Below are 21,784 nucleotides of genomic sequence, written 5' to 3'. Positions count from 1 at the left end.
ATGGTCACTGAAATTCCTTCTGTCCCAGATCTTTCCATAGGCTGGCCCCAACCATGAAGAAATGTGTAAAATCTGGTGAGGGGCATTGGACCAGTTTTCCAGACTCACTCTAGCCCTCCTCCCCTTTCCTTACTCTGAATAAGGGCCTCTCTCTCTCCCTGTAGTCTTCCCTGGTTTTTAGAACCTAGTTAGGTGGGGTAGCACAGCTCCCATTTTGTTCCTGCCACCTGGATTGCCCACTCATCCCAAACTCTCTTTTGTGGCTCAATTAAAGCACCTCCCTTCAAGGTGTACTTTTGGCCTATTTCCCTCTGTCTGCCCTCCCGGAGTCGTGTGGGGTTGTTTGACTCTGAGCCTACCTCTTGCCTGATGTCTGCCCAGGAGAGGAGACCAGGCAATTAGATATTATTCAAGCCCAGATGTCTGACAAAGATTTCCCTTTTTGGATGAAGCGTACCCAATTGACTTTAATAAAAGTCAACTGCTACCTGAAGGATGGAGGTGATCAGGACTTTTGGCCTTGATCTGTAGTTATGTCACGAAGAACTTGTGGTGAGCCCAGTCATGTCTGAGGAGCCCTAGCTTCAAGGTCTTTCTTCAGTCGTTCGATGAGATTTGTGCCCCATCCATCTATGGAATGGGAAATGACTGGAAGGCACTGCGTGTCAGCATCTGCCTTCAGGGTACCAAGCACAGATCCGGTGTAGGCATCTCCAGGCCCTGCACAGATCATCTCTTGGGTGGGCTTCTACTCTCTGGCAGCGTAGTTGTCTGTGAGTGCCTCCTGCAGGGCACGCTCCATCCCAGTTGGGCACTTCTCTGTGGCCGTGACACGTCTCTCTGTTGGATTCCTATGAACACCACCACAGAGTCGGCACGTCATGTGTTCCCTGCCATCTGTCACAGCAGATGCAGAGACTGTAACACTTCTAGCTTAGGAGGGCATCCAACACCCTTGTGGGGTCTTTAAAATTCACAGCTAACAGTCAGAGCCTGTGCTTGCACGAAACCCCTCTTAAAGTCAAGATTTAGCAGTTGGTTGCCATAGCAACTTCCCTCATCAAGTCTGAACTCCTTTCAACGTAGATGGCCAGACTGGTTTTGAGGAGGAATACAGAAGAGGGAAGTTTGGTGAGTTCCGGAAATGAGGATGATTTAAGAGACGAATTTTGGAAATCCTCAAACTCTAACATGATATGTTTGAAAAATGTCTGTGTTGCTCTGACTCCAGGCTGCGTATAACATTATATGGAGGAAAGCTTTACTTGTTGTCGGTAGTGTGTCCCCACATAGTAATGAATGATGGAAATCTCATCAGAAAGGTAAACGTGCTCTACAAATGGTAGATATTGCCAGCATTAGGAAAATCAAGCTCTGCTCGAGCTCTGAGTTGTTACTGCATTTATTTTTACATGTGTTGTGGTAACTAGATATCAGGTGTGGAAGGTGGACTACCTGTTTTGTCAAAGCCATCCAGTTAAGAACATTGTAAGAGTCAGACTGATGGGTTTGACAACCTCTTGAGATTCCTTCCTGTTTTGTAATATCATATCCATGCCTAATGTCCACAAGGAAATTGAAAGATGATCTCCTTAAGGGCGAATCATTTCTGGGTCCTTGACCCATTAGTTGGCTTGATATTGGCACCTTGGGGAGAGGTGGTGGTGATGGTATCTATAAATTTGGGACACACTCTTTAATTAATTTGTTTATTTTCCATTACACAGTATTTATAAAAGGTCTCCTCAAATATAGGGAAAACTAGCTTGTTCCTGCTCTTGTGAAGCTTATAGCCTAGAGTCCATGCTTTCTTTGGAATTGATACAGTATGAAGCCTGGCTCCTGGTACTTCGCTTCTTTTGCCCTCCTCTGGTCCTTGCCCTCGTTATCTTTCCTTCTATCAGAGAAACAGCCTTCACCTGAAAGCCTTATCATCAGCTACCGAATTTTCTGCTGTGTTTTCCTATGTTCGACTCCCAGCTCCCAGACCGCTCCTAGATACAGCTCAGCACCACTGAAGCCAATAAGTTTCACCCTATTGTGAATCTAGCCCTCAAGGGAGCTTGAGTTTGTCATCCAGGAGGCAAAATACTGATCTAACACTCCCTGTGGATCCCTCACAAACTAAGTTACTCATTTCTACTCCACTCCTCAGCACCTTGACTGAGCAGGTGTTGGAGAGGAAGACGAGTGTTATCTGTTAGTGAGACCCTAATGGACAGTAGCTTATAGGTCAGTCTCAACAAGAACGGATGCACTTAGATCCTAACAAAAACTTCTTGCTCAGAGCCTACCCAGTTCTTGCCCCCATAACTGTGAGGCCCCTTCACTTCATTTTTACTGTTTTTTATCTTTGAAAAGAGAAAATAGCTCTCAAAGGTATTATTCCATCTATATCCTTTTTGAGTGTTTCTTCCCAGGAAGATAAAGAAACCTTATCCTTTGTCTCCCTAGGGTCTGGCACCTTTGTAACTTCCAAATTTTAGGAAGTCACACTCCGTTCTTCCACTACCTATAAATTAAATAACCAGCCAGTGAAAAAGACAGTAGCGGTGCTTCAGTGGAACTGGTTTCAGCAGCTTAGGGATATGTAGCATCGCCTAAGGAATTATTAATATAAGGAAGCAGTTGCAATTTTCTTCAAAGTCAGACTAAGTAGAGCAATGCTTCTTAATCTTTTGGGGGTCTTGGATTTGCTTATAAATCTGATGAATGTTATGGAGGCCTGCTGAGGAAAGATGCACATACACATATGTACAGTTTCACATACGACTCCAGAGGGATCGTGGACCTCTTGGTACACTGGTGAAGTAAGTAATGATAATGAAACATAGCGATACCCTAAACAAACATAGATGATTCTTCTGTTTATCAGCACCAAGGTAATGCGCCATTTTCACTTAAAAATAAAAACCCAGAGTTCTTATAAGACTGTGATAGGTATAAGTGGCCTCCTCTAAATACAGCAGTTGTTCTTGGGCTAGCAGCATGGCCTGCTTGGGAAAAAAGGTCTGGAGTCAGACAGACATAGGTTCAAATATTAACTCTGCCATTTAAATCTGTCTCTAGATCCCGTAATTCTTCTGAGCCTCGATTTCCCTCATCAGGATAGCATGGCTAATCATATGTACTTTTCAAATTTCTTAGAAACATTTGATGAAATAACTCACTCATGTGGTCTTCAAACATGTGTTGATCATCTAATATGTGTCTTGCAGTATACTGGCCACTGAGAAAATAACAATGAAGGAGTCCCTTTGCTCAAGGAGTTCTTGGACTTTGTGTCTGTAGAGCACATGTAATAGGTGCTTTGTAAACGTTAGTGTCCTCAACTAGTGAAAGTTATCACGTAGTGAAAATGGAGAGATTGGTGGTGTGTTCCTTCACGTGGGCAGTGGAGATGGGCATGTATGGCATAATAGGATTTGTGGTCTCATCCGTGCCAGTGTTAGTTTGTTGTGATCATTTCATATTAATTTTCTCCAACACAGACATGTTAATCAATTTCTTCTTGTTTCTTTTTCTTCTTCCTCACCCTGCTTCTAAGGGGAATGCCTCTGCTACGAGGGTTACATGAAGGATCCAGTGCACAAGCATCTTTGCATTCGGAATGAATGGGGAACCAACCAAGGGTAAGTGAGGGGACGGCGAGTTAGCCAGTTCCCGGACGTCACCGCTCCCTCACGCGGACGTGACGTGGAGCAATTGTGTGGAGAGGGACAGAGCTAAAGGGTGGTTCTATTCTGAACAGCAAACGGATGAACGTGGCACTGTGCGTTTCCATGTTTACACCATCGCAGTCACTGTGCGTTTCCATGTTTACACCATCCCAGTGGTGTCCATCTCATCTTCCTCTCCATTTACGAGTTCAGAGGTGATGCCTCTGACTCGCAGCCCCAAGCCTCCAGCTGGGATCTGGGAATCAAGCTGTCCCTCTCTTCCTTTTCACACGCCATCAGCCACGAGGATTCCACAGATAGAACTTAGCTGATGATTTTGTTGGAGACACGTGAAGTCGCACACACTCCAGTGTAGCTCTCCCAGAGCTCAACGAGCTTTGCAAGACTGATATGAGTGGAAACTTGTTTTCACCAGTACTGTCAGAGAGGGTGAAATGCAACGACTCAGGGAGTGCTTGGCATTGAGTCAAAGGATTTTCACCTGATCTCCAATTACCATTTCTTGTAAGATCTTTGCTTTTCCCCAAGCACAGACAACTGGGATAAAATAGTTACCTTGTCTATTGCTTTATATTTTATTCATTTTACTTTTTTTGAATTTTTTCATGGAGAAAAAATATACATAAGATAAAAATGATCCTTTTCACCATTCTTAGGTGTACAGTTCAGTGGCATTAAGCACATTCACATTGTTGTGCCACCATCACCACTATCCATCTTCTATTGCCTTTTTTTTTTTTTTTTTTTTTTTGCGGTACACGAGCCTCTCACTGTTATGGCCTCTCCCGTGGCGGAGCACAGGCTCCGGACGCGCAGGCTCTGCGGCCATGGCTCACGGGCCCAGCCGCTCCGCGGCATATGGGATCTTCCCAGACCGGGGCACGAACCCGCGTCCCCTGCATCGGCAGGCGGACTCTCAACCACTGCGCCACCAGGGAAACCATTCTATTGCCTTTTAAAAGCAACTTCCTACTTTGTTTTAGGTGCTGAGAGATTACTTTCTGCTTTGGCTGGGTTGTGGAGGAGGGTGTGAGAAGACAGGGATCAATGAACGCTAACTAATAATAGCAATCAATGGGACAGGGGAAACTAGAAAGAAATCAAGGCAAAAGCCACCTCGGGGCTTCCCTGGTGGTACAGTGGTTGAGAGTCCGCCTGCCGATGCAGGGGACGCAGGTTCGTGCCCCGGTCCGGGAAGATCCCACATGCCGCGGAGCGGCCGGGTCCATGAGCCATGGCCGCTGAGCCTGTGCTCCGCAATGGGAGAGGCCACAACAGTGAGAGGCCCGCATACCGGAAAAAAAAAAAAAAGCCATCTCGGAGTGATTGCTTAGACTGCAGAGTGGAAATGTGTTTGTAGCCTGGCAAGGTGGAGAAAAGAAATCACCGTCCCTTCCCACAGCACCAAGGAGGACTCCTAGCCCTGAGTTCGATGCTCAACCTCCTCTCTATGATTCGGAGGAGCCCAAGCCTAGAATACTGAGTGTGGTTCTGGACTCTCAAAGCAATAAATATGGAGAAAAATGGGTGAGAGTTTGGAGACGAGCAATAAAAATGATTAAAGAGCCCAAAGGAGTGATTTATGATGAAGGGGAAGAAGAACCCCACTCAGAGAACTTGACCAGCTGATGACTAAGTCATGGAATGATAGATGCCTGTAGATGTTCGAAGAGGGCAGATGTGCTGGAACAGGTTGAAGTTGAGGGATAAGGACAAGAGAGAATGAATTTAAGGAAAGGAAATCTGAGTCACAGGTCAGAAAACTTGGGGGAAGTCAAAACGCCATGAAATTTTTCTGTTAGTGAAAATGAAGGATGGCTCCGTTGTTCCACTGAATTTGTGATCTTATCGGGGAGGCAGTCCACAAAGTGTAGAGGAAGATGTTTGGAGAAGGGTAAATGCATATGAGGTGGCCGGTTGTTGAAAGATTGGTGGGAAGGGCAGAGAACTTGGCTTATAGATGCCAAGTGGAGTTTGAATAAAGAGTGCCATTTGCTATGGTTATGTAAAGTCAGTTCAGTCCCCTTACGCTCTGCCCTCTGACATGTTTGCATAGTTGCCAAGGAGCCAAGATTTTAGCTTATGTGCTGGCCGAAAATCTCAGTTGACTGTGATTCATATTGAGTAAAATATTGGAAAAGGTGATGGATAACCAGCTCTCTGTCTCTTAGCCTGCGTACCTGCTGCTGAAGTAAACAATGACAAAAAATCATTTCACTTTTGTGCCCTGAATGATCCAGGCTGGCTCTCTGCAGTGATTGGATTTGGTGGCTAATCGCTCAAGCCTCCACATCCCTTGCCTTGTAGACAGATCATGTGACGATGGGCCTGACTTCACTGGGTAATTGCACAAGGCTTCATCATTCCCTCTGGCTGTGTGTAGAGACAGTCTTGGATGTAGACAAGAGCCTCCAGGGAAATGGTGGAGGCCCCACGTTGGTGTCATTTAAAATAAGACAGGCTAGAGCCCCGAGTTAGAGACTGACAGGAACATTAGCCCCAGGAAACAGACAAGGAGACCTAATCTATCATTTCCATCTCTAATTTCCATTATTCTCTGATCATCACTGTCTATAAGGTCTCATTTTGGACACTAATAAAATAATGGAGCAACTGTTAGGAGGGGAAAAAAAGTGACTGTCATGAGAATAATGGAACCAGGAGTGATAAGCAGCATGTTTACATGTATATAAAAAAGTGCCAGACAAAGGACTGCATCTTCCTCATAAAATGACAAGATAAATGAAAAGTAGAACATTCATACATCTTGATTTAAATCAGGGATCGGATGCCACGTTTCTTTAAATGATTCTTACAAAATTAATGAAAATTGATTTGAACGTGAAGACTGTCACTTGAAAAGTACAGATTGCTAACTAATGACACGTACTGGGGTATTATGGAAAAATCAGTGGCAGGCCTGATCTTCCTGAATGTTTCATTTAATGGTCCGGGAGGGAGAGGTGAACAGCTTGTATGGGTGTTTATGTTTGTCACTTAGTATTCTATATTGCATACATTAAAATAACTGAACATGCTTTTGAAGTCGAACAACCCAATCCTAGGCCAGTGAAAGTTAAAATGAATTCCCTTGTGAAAATCTAGGTTAATGTATCAGGACAGAAGTATCAACAAGCAGTCGTGACTTTCAGACAAGGAAGAAAATTGGTCAAGGACATTAATACAAAAAATTACAAATGGATGATTCTGGGAGACAGAGGAGTTATACCTGCAGCTTTATCCAGACTCTGCTTTGTGCTTCAGTTTACCTGGACCTGTATGTGTGCGTGTGTGTGTGATGTGTGTGTGTGTATGTGTACATGAGTGAGCTGGTTTATTTATAGAAATCCTCTCCCCACCCTACTCCTTCATCTACTCTCTCACTCATTCATGTTTTCAGCAGATATTCACTGTATTACCCATCGTGGCCCAGGATAAAGTAGGTTGCTAATTATAAGAAGATGTTATCTCTGCTCTGGAAGAACTAATAGTCTAGAATAGATAGATGGGCACCTAACAAGAAAATTACAATGAATTCTAAAACCTATTAAAATAAAGGTTTGAGCAAAGTTCAATGGGATTACAGTTTGACTCATGTGACATCTAAGGATCTGGAATAGGATTTCATGAGGAAGTTAGATCTTGAACTGTTCTATTTAACAGGTCACAAAGGTAATTCTAGGCAGAAAGAACAGCATATGCCAAGGCATGGAGGCTTAAGAAGCATGGTTTTTCCAGGAATGGCAAACAAATAACTCAGTGTAGCTCACGGTTGCAGTTTTTTTTTTTTTTTTTTTTTTTTTTTTGCATTACGCGGGCCTCTCACTGTTGTGGCCTCTCCCATTGCGGAGCACAGGCTCCAGACGTGCAGACTCAGCGGCCATGGCTCACGGGCCTAGCTGCTCCACGGCATGTGGGATCCTCCCGGACCGGGGCACGAACCCGTGTCCCCTGCATCAGCAGGCGGACTCTCAACCGCCGCGCCACCAGGGAAGTCCACGGGTGCAGTTTGTAGAGACAGGAGAAGAGGCTGATAAGGTGGGTAGAGACTAGATCTTAAAGAGCTCTTGCTTACTAAGGCTTTGAACCTTAAAGCTCCATGTGTACACCCCTAGAATTGTCAGCAGGAGGTGTCTGTATATGTGGAGGGCTGTTCCGTCATTACACATTATTTTTCTGGACCCTTCAAAAGAAATTAAAACGATCCTAAAAAGAAAACAAAAACCAACACAAATGCGCAAAAAAAACCCTCTCAAGATTAAGGTTTTATTTATCTGGATCCTGCGAATAAAGCAGCCTTAAAATTATCCTGTAGATAAAAGTTTTGAAGACCAGACAGCAAAGAGTGACAGAAAATTGGGGACCATAGGTACAAGACATGTGAATCGAGGGGGTTGCAGCCATTTTTGGTGACTCTGGTTTTGCCAGAAATGCCCAAGGAGAAGTGAGGCTAGTTGAGAAATTCGTGTGTGAATCTTGGTGATAAAGCCAGCCACTGTAGTTTACCCAGGTGACAGGATTCAGGGTGGCAGGTTGTAAAATCACTGAACTCATTACAAAAGAGGCTCTGATTCACTAAAAGTAAAAATTGCTTCAAAAAGATTTAAACAAAGTCATGGATGACAGACTTCTAATGAGTTATTAAAAGAACATAGGATGCTTGAGGTTACATCCTTGGTCTTTGAGGTTGGCAACAAAATCAATCATTGCCTGCCCCAGCACCCTTGGTGACCCAGGTGCCCAGCAGAGGACCCGGGATGGAAGGATCCCGCCCTAGTGCAGGGCTTCACCACATCTCTGTCTAGCCTGTGTGAATCCACAGCTGCTCAGCCTCCCAACCCTGTGGCTTCATAGACACAGCCAGGGACTGTTAGTGTCTCTATGTGATATTTGTCTGCTAGGACAACAAGGACAAATTAAAAAATTTCACAGATAAGAAATGAAACCAATAAATGAGGGTGGAGGAGGCAAGAGAGATGATTTACATGAAAATATTAGAAGAGAAAAACAAATTTATTTAGTTACTTTGGAGATTATTAAGAAAGGCTCTAATAATGTTTTTTGTTAAATTAAGAGTATACCCAGTGGCCTCTAGATACATTTTTCAGAACACCACAGTCAGATTAAATTCATGCATTTGAAGATTCCCGGTAAATAATAGACTGATTTCTTATTCTGGCATCTCAGATACAGAGGGCAATACCAAGGAGATTCCCCACTAGAGAACATATTACTAGATTTCAGTGCTGAAGAATGGTGATAGAGTGATAATTTATGAGATGGGAAAAGACCAGCTGTGGAAATGAACAGGTGTTTCTCCAAGGTTTTAGAAGCTGTTGTCAGGAATAATCCTGCTCATCAGAGCACTTGTTTCACTGCCTGCTCAGGAGGCAACATACTTACCTACTTACCATGACATCCCCCCCAGACTAGTACATGTGTGTGCTTGTGCCTGCGCATGCACGCACACGCACACTCACACACTCGTACATAGCCCGTGCCACCTTAATATGGCCTTTCCATTGTCCCAGGTTTGTACTGTGCTTTCTCTTTCTACAGCTCATCCCTGCTACTCACCCTCCCAGGGATCCCTGCTTAGGGATTCTAAATCTGTATAAGGAACAAATGCCCCACACCACAGAATCCAGTTTCCTTTTCAAGCCAAGAATGGGGACCATGTTTGTCATGGTTGGCCTCAGCCCCTCGGTCTTGCTCCAAAGCGTCCTTGACAGAAGGTAATTTTATTAGGATCTGTCTGAATGATGCCATCCTAAACATTTCCCTAGAGACCACTCCCAGAAAAATGACCACAGCCCACTAGAGAGGACGCCTTTGCCTCTGAGTTCTAGGTGTTAGCAGAGACCAACCTGCACTGATGATTCCAAAGGATCTAAAACCCACTCTCACCTTCTGGCCACCTAACGCTGAGCCAGAACAGTCTCTCAGCTGTCTGACCATCAAAGTGCAAATGCTGAACCATTGTATGGCAGTGACTAGAATGCTAGGGGGTAGCTCTGATTCCCAGCCCAGGTCTTGGGCAGTGTCTGGCCTTCTTTGACCTTCCCAGAGTCTCGTCAGAAGTGGCTCAGATGGAGTCAGACAGTCCTGCGTGACATTTGACATTTCCTGACTTTCATTTGTCCGTTTCTAGCTCATCGTCTGGCTTTTATTTCCCCACCCCCATGCCTGTCTCTGTATCAGTGATGCCCTGTTCACCTTCCTCCAACCCCTCAGACAAGATTTGCAGGCCAGCCTGCTGCTGCTCTTTTATCTCTGGGCGCCCTCCTCCCCTCCCCTCCAGCCCCAACCTCGTTGTCTGTGTCCAGCTCCTGTCATTGCCATGCCAAGCACAAACGGGATTATCCTCCCATTAGCTCTCTTTTTATTGTCCTTTTTTCTCTTTGTGTGTGTGTGTGCGTGTGCATGTGTGTGTGACTCTTTCTAATTGTGTGCGTGCGTGTGTGACTCTAATTACCTCTCACTTATTCACTTATTCCTAGCAAGGGTTTCCAGTGGTTTTATTTGGCCCTTTATTTCTCATTCTTTTCTTCCCTCCCTTTTCCTTTACTTCCATCTGCTCCACTTCCCCCAGGAGTCAGTGGAAATGTGGCTGTCCTTTCTCCCACCTATTTCAGTGTCAAACAGGTCATCTTAGCTCTTAATATTAAACCTAAAGTTCCTAGTTCCTTCTCTCGCTAGAAACTCTGCTGTAACCTGATTCTAGCTGAAATATTGCCCTGTAGAAAGAAGGAGAACTGACCCCCTCTGGGTGAGCAGGCAGGAACTGAGTGGTTGAAAGTGGATCTCCACCTACCAGGACCTCCTCAGACGGGCTTAACGGGATCAAGTCCCCTCAGTTGTCTTGGGGGACCCTGCACCTCATTCTTAGGGATTTTTCTCAAGTGGAAACATGTTTAATTTGACCCATTTTCACAAAAGGCGTGTGGTCAGTCAGCTGAGTACAGCCACATGCTTTGTACATTGCAGGTAGACATCTAGCACAAAGAGCAGCTGAGGGGTGAAACCTCACCCCTGCAGGCCCAGGAAAGCAAACTCTGAGACACAGGGGGCATTTGTCCTGATGCGCGCCTTTTTCTCATTTGCACAAATGCAGTTGAGGAGCTAGAGCTGCCCCTGGCCGGGGTTGTTTTAGGTGATGCCCTTTGCTCCCCTCTTAGAGGCAACTGTAACCTTGGTTACTCAAGATGATAAGAGAGCAAAATACGCCTAATAATTGACTCCCTGATGCCAGTTCATGGAGCAAATACTTAAGAATCATCTGGGGAGCTAATACTGATTTCCGATTGCTACCCCAAGAGATATATTAATTTCGTGGGTCTGGGAGAGGGCCCAGTCTTTGTACAGATGGAAAGCTCCCCGCAAATGCTTCTGCAGCCCAGCCAGACTTAAGAGGCCCTTCCTAAGCAAGGTGTGGAGTCCCCACATCCCCACCAGGAAGGCATCCTGTTGGGGTGCACCAGTGCACCATCCCCTCTGATGAAAAGGATGGGTTTGTAGACTAGTGGCTGAGTGCATCCTAAAGGATTCTTGTGTTTTACTGTTGGGGAAATAGAGGGCCAGAGAGGTGAAGAAACTTGCTCAAGGTCACATAGCTGGTGGCCAAGCTTTATAGTGACAGGTGGGTATTGGAGATAAATCAGTTGGGTAAATACTGATTTCAGAGAGAGCCAGTGTGATAAGCGTGTGACATTCTGGAAGTCATCAGCTGTGGATGAGAGGTGGGCATTCCCCACCTGCTTCTCTGCATCCTCCTCCCCAGGGCACCGAGGGGACTCAGCTTCATCCCACCCTTCCCCACACGACAAGTGTCTGCAGTCCCCCTACAGTACTACCTACCCCCTGGAGGAGAGTGAAACATCCACGGTGTTCTCTCTGACTAGTCCAGTCACGGTACCAAGAGACTCATTTTAAACAGTACCGGAGGCAGGAACACTCATATTTCCTCCAGTATGACCACCAGGGTGAAAAAATCAACCTCGATTTACCCTCCCATCTGCTCGAGAATGGAAGATAAATTGTTTCAATTTTATAGAAATGAATGTTTTATGTTTGGCCCAGGCTTTCCAGAGAGTGTCCTGAATTTATATATTCTACTGAATGCATGGATGTTTTCTACTAGGAATGCTCCCTGGACCTGCAGCTTCTTTGGGTTTCAGTCTGAGAATACTAGGTTTGAGGGTGCTGTCATCTTCCCTGGCTTTGGGCATCTTGGCTATTTATCTTGTTTTTTTCTTTAAAGTAAATAGAAAAAAATCCACTCATTATCCCATGCTCAGAGAAAACTACCATTACCATTTTGTCATATTTCTTCACAGTTTCTTTTTCTATGCATCAAAAGTTTTGCTTTCCACTGCCCCCCTTAATTTTTAATGCATTTTTGTTCTCTTTCGTTATTTAACAATGAGCATTCATTACTTCTGTAACCACAAAATTTGGGGGAAATTGCAGAAGGAAGCTTTAAAAGTGTCTTTGTTGTATGTTATTTTTCTCAAAACGTTTTCTCTGGGGAAGTTATTCTTAATATCTATCTGAAAAGCCTCATTTGAAAACCTGGTTTTGGAGGAAAGAAGAAAGTGGCTCAGGGTCTAGCATTCAGGTCAGATTCCTCTAATGTAAACATCTCTGTAAGTTTTTGTATAACAAAGGGCTGGATGAACACCAAGAAGTGACCCTCGAATTCAGCACAATATTTAATGCAGTACAACTTCAGTGTCACTGAAGATTTTGAGCAGTCCCTCAGATAATGCTGATTAATTACTGCCATTTATTAAGCGTATAATGCTGGGCTCAGTGTTGTTGTTGTTGTTGTTTTAATATCATCACTAATCTTGATAAAAAGCCTCCAAACTGGTTAAGAGGTGAGCAGTTAGTAGTGTTTATTCCACCTGCAGTTTCTGTGAAAACAATTTCAGTAAAAGTCATCTTAAGGTTTATTCTTCCTAGATAAGTCCTTTGAATTCTGCTTCGAACATTCACACTACAATTATTTTTTCCTAAGTTTTAACTTTATATAATCTCAGGAATTGGAGAGCAAACATTTTGTCGCTGCATGTCTTGGTTTTATTTTATCTTTTTTTTTTAAAATAAAAGGAATGCATATAATTCGTAGAAAATCAAAAAAAAAAAAAAAAAAAAAAAGAAAGAAAAGAAAGTCACCCACAGAGCAGTAAAAAAAAAAGGCAATGCAAGCCACCTGAAGTGGCATCCCCTGGAGGGAACTCATTCTGAACTCTTTTGTTTGTTTAGGGATAATCTTTTTTTTTTAACAAAAATCGCACTATATTGTTATATCTCTTGCTTTTTAAAATATGTATATTCATATATACACATACGTATGTATGTATGTATATGTAATGAGAAAGGTGCCTATTATTATGTGAGGCTCAGCAGTATGGTGACCAGGGTCACAGTGGTGAACAGAATTGCCTGATGCCAACATCTAGGCTCTTTTCATTAGACCATGACGCTACTCAACAATTGGAATAATCTTTTCCTTCCCTGGTACTCTTCTTCCCATCAAGTTTATTAACCTTTCCACACGGTTTTCCACACTGAGAGTAGCATGGTTGGCTTAAGGAGAGATAGCCTGGAAACCAGGCTTTCCAGCTGAGGTTGGCTTTTGGATCTAAGATCTTTGGATGGAGGAGAGTCCCCAGATTTCTGTTGTGTAGGACTGTGAAGGGAGGCCGTGGACAGCTGTTCAATGCCCCAGTGCTGCACTAGCCCAATTAGCCCCGGAGGTGGAGGATTTCCGTGTGGCTGCCCAGACCACAGTGCCCGGCACGGACTTCCTCCAATCCTGACGTACAAGCAGAGACTCCCTTGCTTATAACCAAATGAGAAATATGACTTTATTTATGTCTGTATTTATTTTTTTATTGGAGTATAGTTGATTCACAATATCATATCAGTTTCAGGTGCACAACATAGTGGTTCAATATTTTTATAGATTACACTCCATTCAGAGTTATTATAAAACATTGCCATACATCCCTGTCTGTATAGTAGTTTGTACCTCTTAATCCCCTGCCCCTGTCTTGCTCCTACCCCCTTCCCTCTCCCAGCTGGTAACCACTAGTTTGTTCTGTATATCCGTGAGTCTGTTTAGGCCTTGTTATATTCCTTCCACATGAGACGGATGACTTTAAATGGAGTGAGTGCTCACCGTGGTGGGATGGTCACAAATGGGAACATATTCGACACTGAGAGAAGCCTACCTGGAGTTAAATTAACATCAAAGCCAGTGAGCCGTAGTACTTTGCATGCCTGGTATTATAACACTCCCCACACTCTACCCTTCAGGGGCAGTAGTAATAATAATCGTGATACTAATATAGTAATAATAATAGCTGACACATATAGTTCTTGGGGTGCATCAGCCAGCCCTCTAAGATCTTTTCATGTACCAACAAATTTATTTCTCATTTCAACACTATGAGTAGAAACTATTGTTTTCCCCATTTTACTGGCGACCTGTTGAATATTGCAGCAATATTGAAAGTCTCATTGGCAAGAAAAGAGAATCTCGGTCCCTAAGGAGAACTTTCTGTTGCCAAACCCCTCAAGGGCTACTGTTCTGAGAGTCTCAAAATGAAAGCAGGGGAGAGGCTACAATTCGGCCTTGAGACTCTGGGGACAGGGGATCCTTGAGTCGATGCCTTGATTAAAACAATGACAAGTATGTAGTCTGTAGTTAAGTATCTCTTCCAGAATGATATAGAGTCCTAGGGAAAGTGACGTGTCACTAGAGGGACCTAGCTGGAGGCCTAAACACAGTAAATGCCCTAGGCTGGTAACTGTTGGGACCAGACACCTGTTACTGAGTAGCTCTGCGCTCTGGCCAGTGTAAAACCACAACTGTGGATTCAAATCAAAGTGGCCCATTGTGGCAGAGGCCATGGCACACTCTTCACCGTGGACCCTATGCAGGCATTGCATTTGCCCATTTACTGGCACAAATGTGGGAGACTAAAACACCTAGGCAAGTCCTTGCTATTGGCAGAGATTCCAGAGCCTTTGCCCGATGGGTCAGGAGTGAGATCTTCACGTTTGAAGGATGGGGCCATCCATTTTATTCAGACTACTTGGCCTGGAAAGAAGGTAGTCTGGGATATGTTCAGAGGTTCTTCTTTCCAGGTATAGTCTTAAATATTGTCAACCAGACTTCACTTAATAGCCTTGGTCAAATGATCTCATCTTAACCAGGAGGCTGGGGATACCTCACTTCCTAGAGAGTTTATGTTCACCTGCTCATATTTTTATCTGTATGGGAGGCAGCATAGCACAATGGGAAGAGCACAGAGTTGCAGACAGACAGGCTTGAGCTCAAATCTCATTTCTTCTACTAAAAGCCCTCAATTTTTGGCTAGCTTCATAACTTTTGAGGCTCAATTTCCTTTTCAGTAAAAATAAGAATGTTGCACTCAATAATATTACATAAATATGTAAGCACTTAAATAAGTGATGGCATCAAGTATCCCACTGATGATGTTTTGCATTGGTCATAGCCTCATTGATGTTCTATGAACTGCCTGCAAATGATGAGATCTTAACATCAGTTCGGCAAGTTGGGTTTAGAGGAATCCACCTCTAGAATATAAATTCCAGGAAGGCATAAACAATGTCTCTTATCTATCATTGCATTGTCAGACCCTAACACACTGTTTGGCACATAGTAGGTACTCAATAAATATTTGTAAGATAAATAAAGGCATGTGGTCATCTTTGGGCAAGACATCCACAGACTTCTGCTTTCTGAACCTAACTGTATCTTTAGACTCTCTTATGAGAGTGGTGACTCACCTCCGTAATTTCAGGAAGTAGGAGTAAGAATATCAGCTGAATCGCTCACAGTTCTATACACTCAGAGCTGGGAGCCCACCTCAAGGTCATATCATCTCACCTGCCACCTGGTATAGGAATCCCTCCTACAGCCTTTCTAGCAGATGGCCACCTGAATGCTATCAGTGAAGAAGGCTATGTTCTTGGAAAAGGCAGCTCATGCCATTGTTGTAATGCAGATTCTTAGACAGCTATCCTTCAGGCTGAGCCAAAATATGTTTTCCTGTAACTTCGATCCGTGTGGTCAGCTCTGTCCTTTGGAACAATAAAGAATATGTTGATTTCTTTCTTCTATGCTCAGGACTGCTAGCTTATATGGTGCCTTTGTGTGGATTAAAAAAATGTGCTTATCTGTTGCAGAGTGTAGGGTGGATGAATGCCTGTGAACAACTGGGACCACCATATATGGTCTGGCTATCCCATGTATTAGCTATCCCTGCTATTTCATGCTATCTGTGAATTTAATTAACATAGCTTCAGTGACTTTCTTCAGGTAACTGATGAAATTGTTAAACAGAACGCCACCAAGCCCTGCTCCCATCAGAGACTTTCTTGCAGGTTGACCTTGACCCCTTACTCGAAACTTGTTGGTTACATGTGTTCAATTACACAGAAATTCATCAGCTGTATAAACATTCAACCTTCATATTTCCATCTAATCCATGTAAAAGATTTTGTCAAGTGTCTGGCCCAGAATGGGTGCTCAATACATTTTCTAAGTCAGGGAATGAATGCCTTTCTGAAATCAGGGTAGATGACTTCTGTGCTGCCCTTTGAAATGCTGACCTAGAGATGCCATCAAAAATGGTCATGAGCCTAGCTTGGGACACCCCGCTTGTTAGTGAGTCCAGTCTAGCTCTTAGACATTTTGGCATTCTTGTTTTTTTTTTTTTATTGATCCATCCTCTTTCTCTAAAGAGCCCGAAGCTGCTGAAAATTTGCTTCCACACTTGTGGCTGTTAGACCATCTATTCCTCCAGGCCATGCAGTTTTATCTCATTAAGAGTCTTGCCTCACAAGGAGTTCCAGCGATGTGACTCTCAACAATTTCCTACCTGATAAGTGAAGGTAAAGGTCATAGTAAGAGCTAATATTTACTGAGAGTTTACACTGTGCCTGGCACATTTCTAGGAGCTTATATATTTTAATCTTAACACAGCTCTTTGAAGCTCTCCTTTTTTACAGATGGGGAGACTGACGCACCAAGAAGCTTGGTAACTTAGCCAAAGCTTGCACCATAGTAAGTGCCATACTTGGCATTCAAACCTAGGCAGTCTGTCTGGAGTCCGTGCATATAGCTCACAGGGTGCTGCCTGACAAGGAAAGGATTTACTCTATGAACAAGCAGATTTGTGGGCAGCAGATGCCCCCTTTTCTGGTGTCTCGCCCCATCCTCCCGACTCTCTTCTCTGAAGTAATGTGAGTCAGGCAGCTGAGCTGGCTGCAGGCTCGATGGTCAGGATCACCCTCCACCCCATGTTCTCAGTTCTCCAGTTTGGGGGGATTGAGCTAGTGTCACCATCTTCTCTCTGCCGTCAGCCACTTAATGGGCTTTTCCTCCCAGGTCCCAGAAGCATTTGCTCTTCGAAAGCCTGTGGAGAGGTGGAGCTTAGCCCAGAGGAATGAGCCACCTTAGGCGTCAATGAAGTACATGTAGAGAGGTACTTGGGGTGCTCCACCCGAGCAAGGGGAGGAGGTCAGTGCGTCATGGGCTCCTTCCGTGGGTCAGGCTCTCTTCCAGGTGCTTTATATCTGTGACCTCATTTAAATGATAATAGGGAGACTCACTGATTGCTTTCTATGTGAAGGCATCATCTGTAGATGCTTTGTGAGTGTTCACAGCATCCTTTCCTCACACTGGGCAGATGAGGAAGCAGTGGCACAGAGGATTCAATCACTTGCTCAGAGAACACAGTAGCAGTGGGAGGAGAAGGGATGAACCCGGAAGTCTGATTCTCAGTCCAGGCCCTCAGTGGGATGCATGAGGATGAGTCTGGCCACCATAGAGCCTCTCAGGATAGGTCCCTCCTAGCTCTCAAGGCTCCCAGCATTTGTTTCCAGCCTGACTGAACTGCTTGCTCTTGATCACACTGACCTTTTACTTTATCTTCTCCCTACTTTTGCTCAGGACATCTCTTCCCCTGCAGTTCTCTCCTTCCAATGCCCCTCCCCATTCCCAGTCTCGCGGGTGCAGCCCAAATTCCTGCTCCTTTATAAAGCTTTCCCTATTCTCCAATATGAAGCCACCCCTTCATCCTTTGGGCTGCCTCAGGCCTGTAACTCTCTCTTGTGGCCACTGGCACATGGGGTCTTGTTTATATCCCTAGACTTGTCTTGACTCCTTGTAGACAATAAGACTTGTAGCGCAAGGGCTTAATTTTGAGTCTCATTCTCAGGTACAGAGTGTCTTGCATGTAGTAGGTGCTCAATAAAAATTAAATAGTTGCTGTTCGTGAGATTCCAAGCATTATGAGAAGTGAACTAATAGAGAAGATACAGTAAGTCCCCTACATACAAACGAGTTCCATTCTGAGAGCATGTTCATAATTTGTAAAGTCCAACAAAGTTACCCAACTAACCCTGTCAGCTATATAGTACTGTACTGTAATAGGTTTATAATACTTTTCACACAAATAATACATAAAAAAGCCCTACAAAAATAAAGAAAACATTTTTAATCTTACAGTACAATACCTTGAAAAGTATTGCAGCTGGCATACAGGGGCACGTTCGCATCTTTGAAAGTTTGCAACTTGAAGGTTCGTATGTAAGGGACTTACTGTTTGGAGGCAGGAAGGAGATGACCTTGAGATCACTCACAACACATCACTTCTACTGAGGACTTCCTTTGTGCTGGACACCCTATTCCAGGCTCACAATAGTCCTATAAGGTCCAACCCACTAGGAGCTTAAATACATTAGGAATTGAGCCAGTAGAACGTAATTGTTAAAACTGTACAAGCAGACCACCTGAGTCTCAATCCCGGCTCTACCACTTACTGGCTCTACCCACTTCCCTTGGTCAAACTGCTTAAGTCCTCTGTACCGCAGCTTCCTCCCCTGTGAACCAGGCGTGATCATAGTACCTACCTCATAGGGTTGTAGTAAGAGGTGAACGACAGAACCATGCAAAGCAAGAGTAGAGGGTGTTGGTAATGCCAGGTGGCAAGGGGATCAGATGGCCCTTCCTCCGAGAGTCAGAGAATCTAGCAGCAGGTATCATAATACCTGCCAGGGGAATGGTTTTCAGGAGGGAAGTCCTGCGTCCATTTTTAAAAATCTTTCCATTTTGACCACTGGCCAGGCTGGGTCTCTTTGTTTGGTTTGATTTGAACTTTTCTCTTCCTTTCTGCTAGCATCAGTGCATCGTGAAGAGGCACTCCTGTTCTTCAAAAGCTTTGTCTCTCCCTTCCCCAAATTGTGCTTTCCACCGGGCAGAGGAGGGTGTGGTTGAGCACAGCAGCCTAAACTCAAGCCTCTTGCCTAATTACACTGCAGTCAGATTTTCCACGCAAGCCCCTATCGTGGCAGGATGCCCTCTTTGAAGTCATTAGTCTTCACAGCAGGGAGAGCACATCATCAAAGATTCCTATTCCCAGCAACCCTTGCTGTGTGCCCTTGCTCACCAGAGGATTGCAGAGGGAGAGAGAGAAGAGCCTACAAGTGCATTAAGTCCGCTGTTCTCTCCTCTGGCCCTGGACCACGATCCCTTTGAACTGAAGCCCAGGGAGAGGGCTGGTGATGCTATCACAAAACCTCTCCCTGTTCTTTCAGTTTTAACCAATTTAACAATTAAACTTGCTAGGGCCAGGGATATGAAATGTAGGACATGGTTAAGGTTCCAATCTATAATCTAAGGCCCTATGGGATGGGGGTTGGGAAGGTAACAAAAGTGGCTCTGAAGCTCTAGGCACTTAGCATGTACTTGATAATGACTATGAAGAATCTGCTGTGAAGTTAAAATTCTGTGTGTGTGTATGTGTGCGTGTGTGTGTGTGTGTGTGTGTGAAAGACGTATGGAGAGAGAGAGGGAGAGAGAGAGAGAGAGATCCTGGACTTTGGTTACAGAAACCTGGATTTGTATCCTGGCCTTGCCTGTCACTTGTCACTTACCTGGGCAGCCTCTTAATTTCTGACTTTCAGTCTCTTAATCCCTTGGAAGTTCAGTGACGATTGTGAATGAAATAATGTTTAACAGAGCCATTCACTTAAACCCAGATCTTAGATTTCTGCGTGAACCTGGGCCTGAGGTTTCAGCACTGAAGTCCCAGGGCTGTGACCAGAATAACCCGCTCCGTGTTTGGAAGGTCAGTTGGTGGAGCTCCATGAAGGAATTCATAAGGGGAGCATCTGAGTGCAGATCTCTGGGGGCCTTGCTGAGGACCACGGGATGCCCCTGGTGGGCTCCAGCTTCTCCTGTTCACCACTGTAACATTTGTCCAAAGGCCCATCGCACACACATGGCCTCACCTGCACCCCTACTCTTTCAGGCCAGCACTTCATCTCTCACCTGGACCACATGATAGCCTCCCTGCCCCCTGACTTGGCCTCACATCCTTCCTTTTCAGTCACCAAAAAGATCCATGTAAATGAGCTGTTCATCTTACACCCTGCCTAAAGCCTGCCCACGAAACCTATGGCCCTACAGGATAAATTTGGGCCTTTCTAAGGTGGCCTACAGGCTCTTTCCGACCTGATTCGCGCCAACCCCTTCAGCTCAGCATCTCCAACCATTCTCTGCCCAGAATTTTAGGTTCCAATGACATCGAATCTGTTGTAGAGCCCATGTGTGCACCATGCTGTACCACATGTCTGTGTATTTGCTTAGGGGGTGTGCTGTGCCTGGAATGGCTTTTCTTACCTCAATTCCTAACTTCCAAACTTCCCTGCCTATTCCCTGCTTACTATTTAAGTCTGTATCCGGATAGGCCCCCCCGAGATATCTATCTGACGCTACCCAGTCTTCACAAAGCGACCCTCGTCTGTGATCCCCAGGTATTATCTCTGCCATTGTTTTCACACCATAATTATCATGATCTGATAAACCTAATCATCTGTTCATGTATCTGCCTTGGTCCCTACTATCCTAGCTTGTAAGTTCCTCAAGTTCAGGGTTGTGTTTTATTCATCTTTGTAACCCTATAACATTTCCTGCCACATTCAGTATTAAGCTCTGAATAAATGTTGGTTGAATGAATAAGTGAATGGTTGTATATGAAGTTATACATGCAAGTTCTTTGCAAACCTTTGCATGATTTTCTCAGTGTATTTCTTGGTGTAGGTCTCTTCAGGAACAAAAGAGAAATTGGCTTATTTATATTTAATATTTGGCATAGTGTTCCTTTCTGAGTTAACTCATTGATCTTCCCAGTGCCACTAAAGTAGGGTACATCCATAATTTATTCATTTGAAAAACATTTACCAATGACCTTCCATGTCTCTGGGATTGTGTTAAGTGCCTGGAAAAAAGAGATGAATACTAATAGTCAACAATCATGTAGGGCTTATTATATGCTAGGCACTGTTCAAAACACTTAGTATTAACTCATTTAATCCTCACAACTTTATGAAGTAGGTACTATTACTATATACTCTCAGTTTTCAGTTGAAGAAATTGAAGAATGTAGGCCATCCTAGCTTGAGCACCCTAGAAACAAAGCATATGTGCTAAGGTTTTATAGGAAGGCACAATGCCAGGGTAGCAAGAGGGAGGGGAAAAGATAATTGAGGCAGAGAGAGAAGAAAAACAAATGCAAGATAGTGCACTAGTAAGCTGGCCACTTCTAGTAAGCTGGCCACTTCTAAGCTTTAGAAGAAGCCAGCTTTTGGACACACAGGATGTAGCATAGATAAGCGTTATGGAAATCTATACCTCTGAACAGTCCATGGGGGTAGAGGATAGGCAGGAATGGAGAAGAATTTATCTGCTGGTTCTTTCCAATCTGCTGGTTTTCATGGACAGGGATGTTAACTTCAAAATCTACAATATTAGAATGTATGGAACCTATGCTTCCACCGCACGCACACTCACACTTGTTACCACCCAGGTGAGGCTCTGACAGGGGTCAGCCTCAAGTGAGGAAGTGAGGATTCTCTGTCAGAATTATGATGAACATTTACATTCAGCATAGGTCAATGCGTAATGTGCAGGAAGCACAGGATACGAGATTTAAATATAGGAAAATTGGAGGCTGACTATAAATACAGTCTGTTGAAAGAATGAATGAGTCGAGATGAATAGA

At 44.2% G+C, this 21,784-nt stretch overlaps 1 protein-coding gene across 2 annotated transcripts in view; it reads left to right on the top strand.

Moving 5' to 3' along the window:
• Window positions 1–21,784, top strand: part of ASTN1 (astrotactin 1) — a 330,103-nt gene that overhangs the window by 167,606 nt on the left and 140,713 nt on the right. For both annotated transcript variants that reach the window (XM_060034430.1, XM_060034419.1), the window contains exon 8: window positions 3,548–3,632. In XM_060034430.1, the coding sequence (XP_059890413.1) occupies window positions 3,548–3,632 (85 nt within the window). The remainder of the gene's footprint in view (window positions 1–3,547; window positions 3,633–21,784) is intronic.

Source organism: Delphinus delphis, chromosome 1, assembly GCF_949987515.2.
Source record: "Delphinus delphis chromosome 1, mDelDel1.2, whole genome shotgun sequence".
NCBI classification, from domain to species: Eukaryota; Metazoa; Chordata; class Mammalia; order Artiodactyla; family Delphinidae; genus Delphinus; species Delphinus delphis.
Note: the sequence above shows the minus strand (reverse complement) of the source record. Positions and strands in the feature narration are given on the sequence as shown.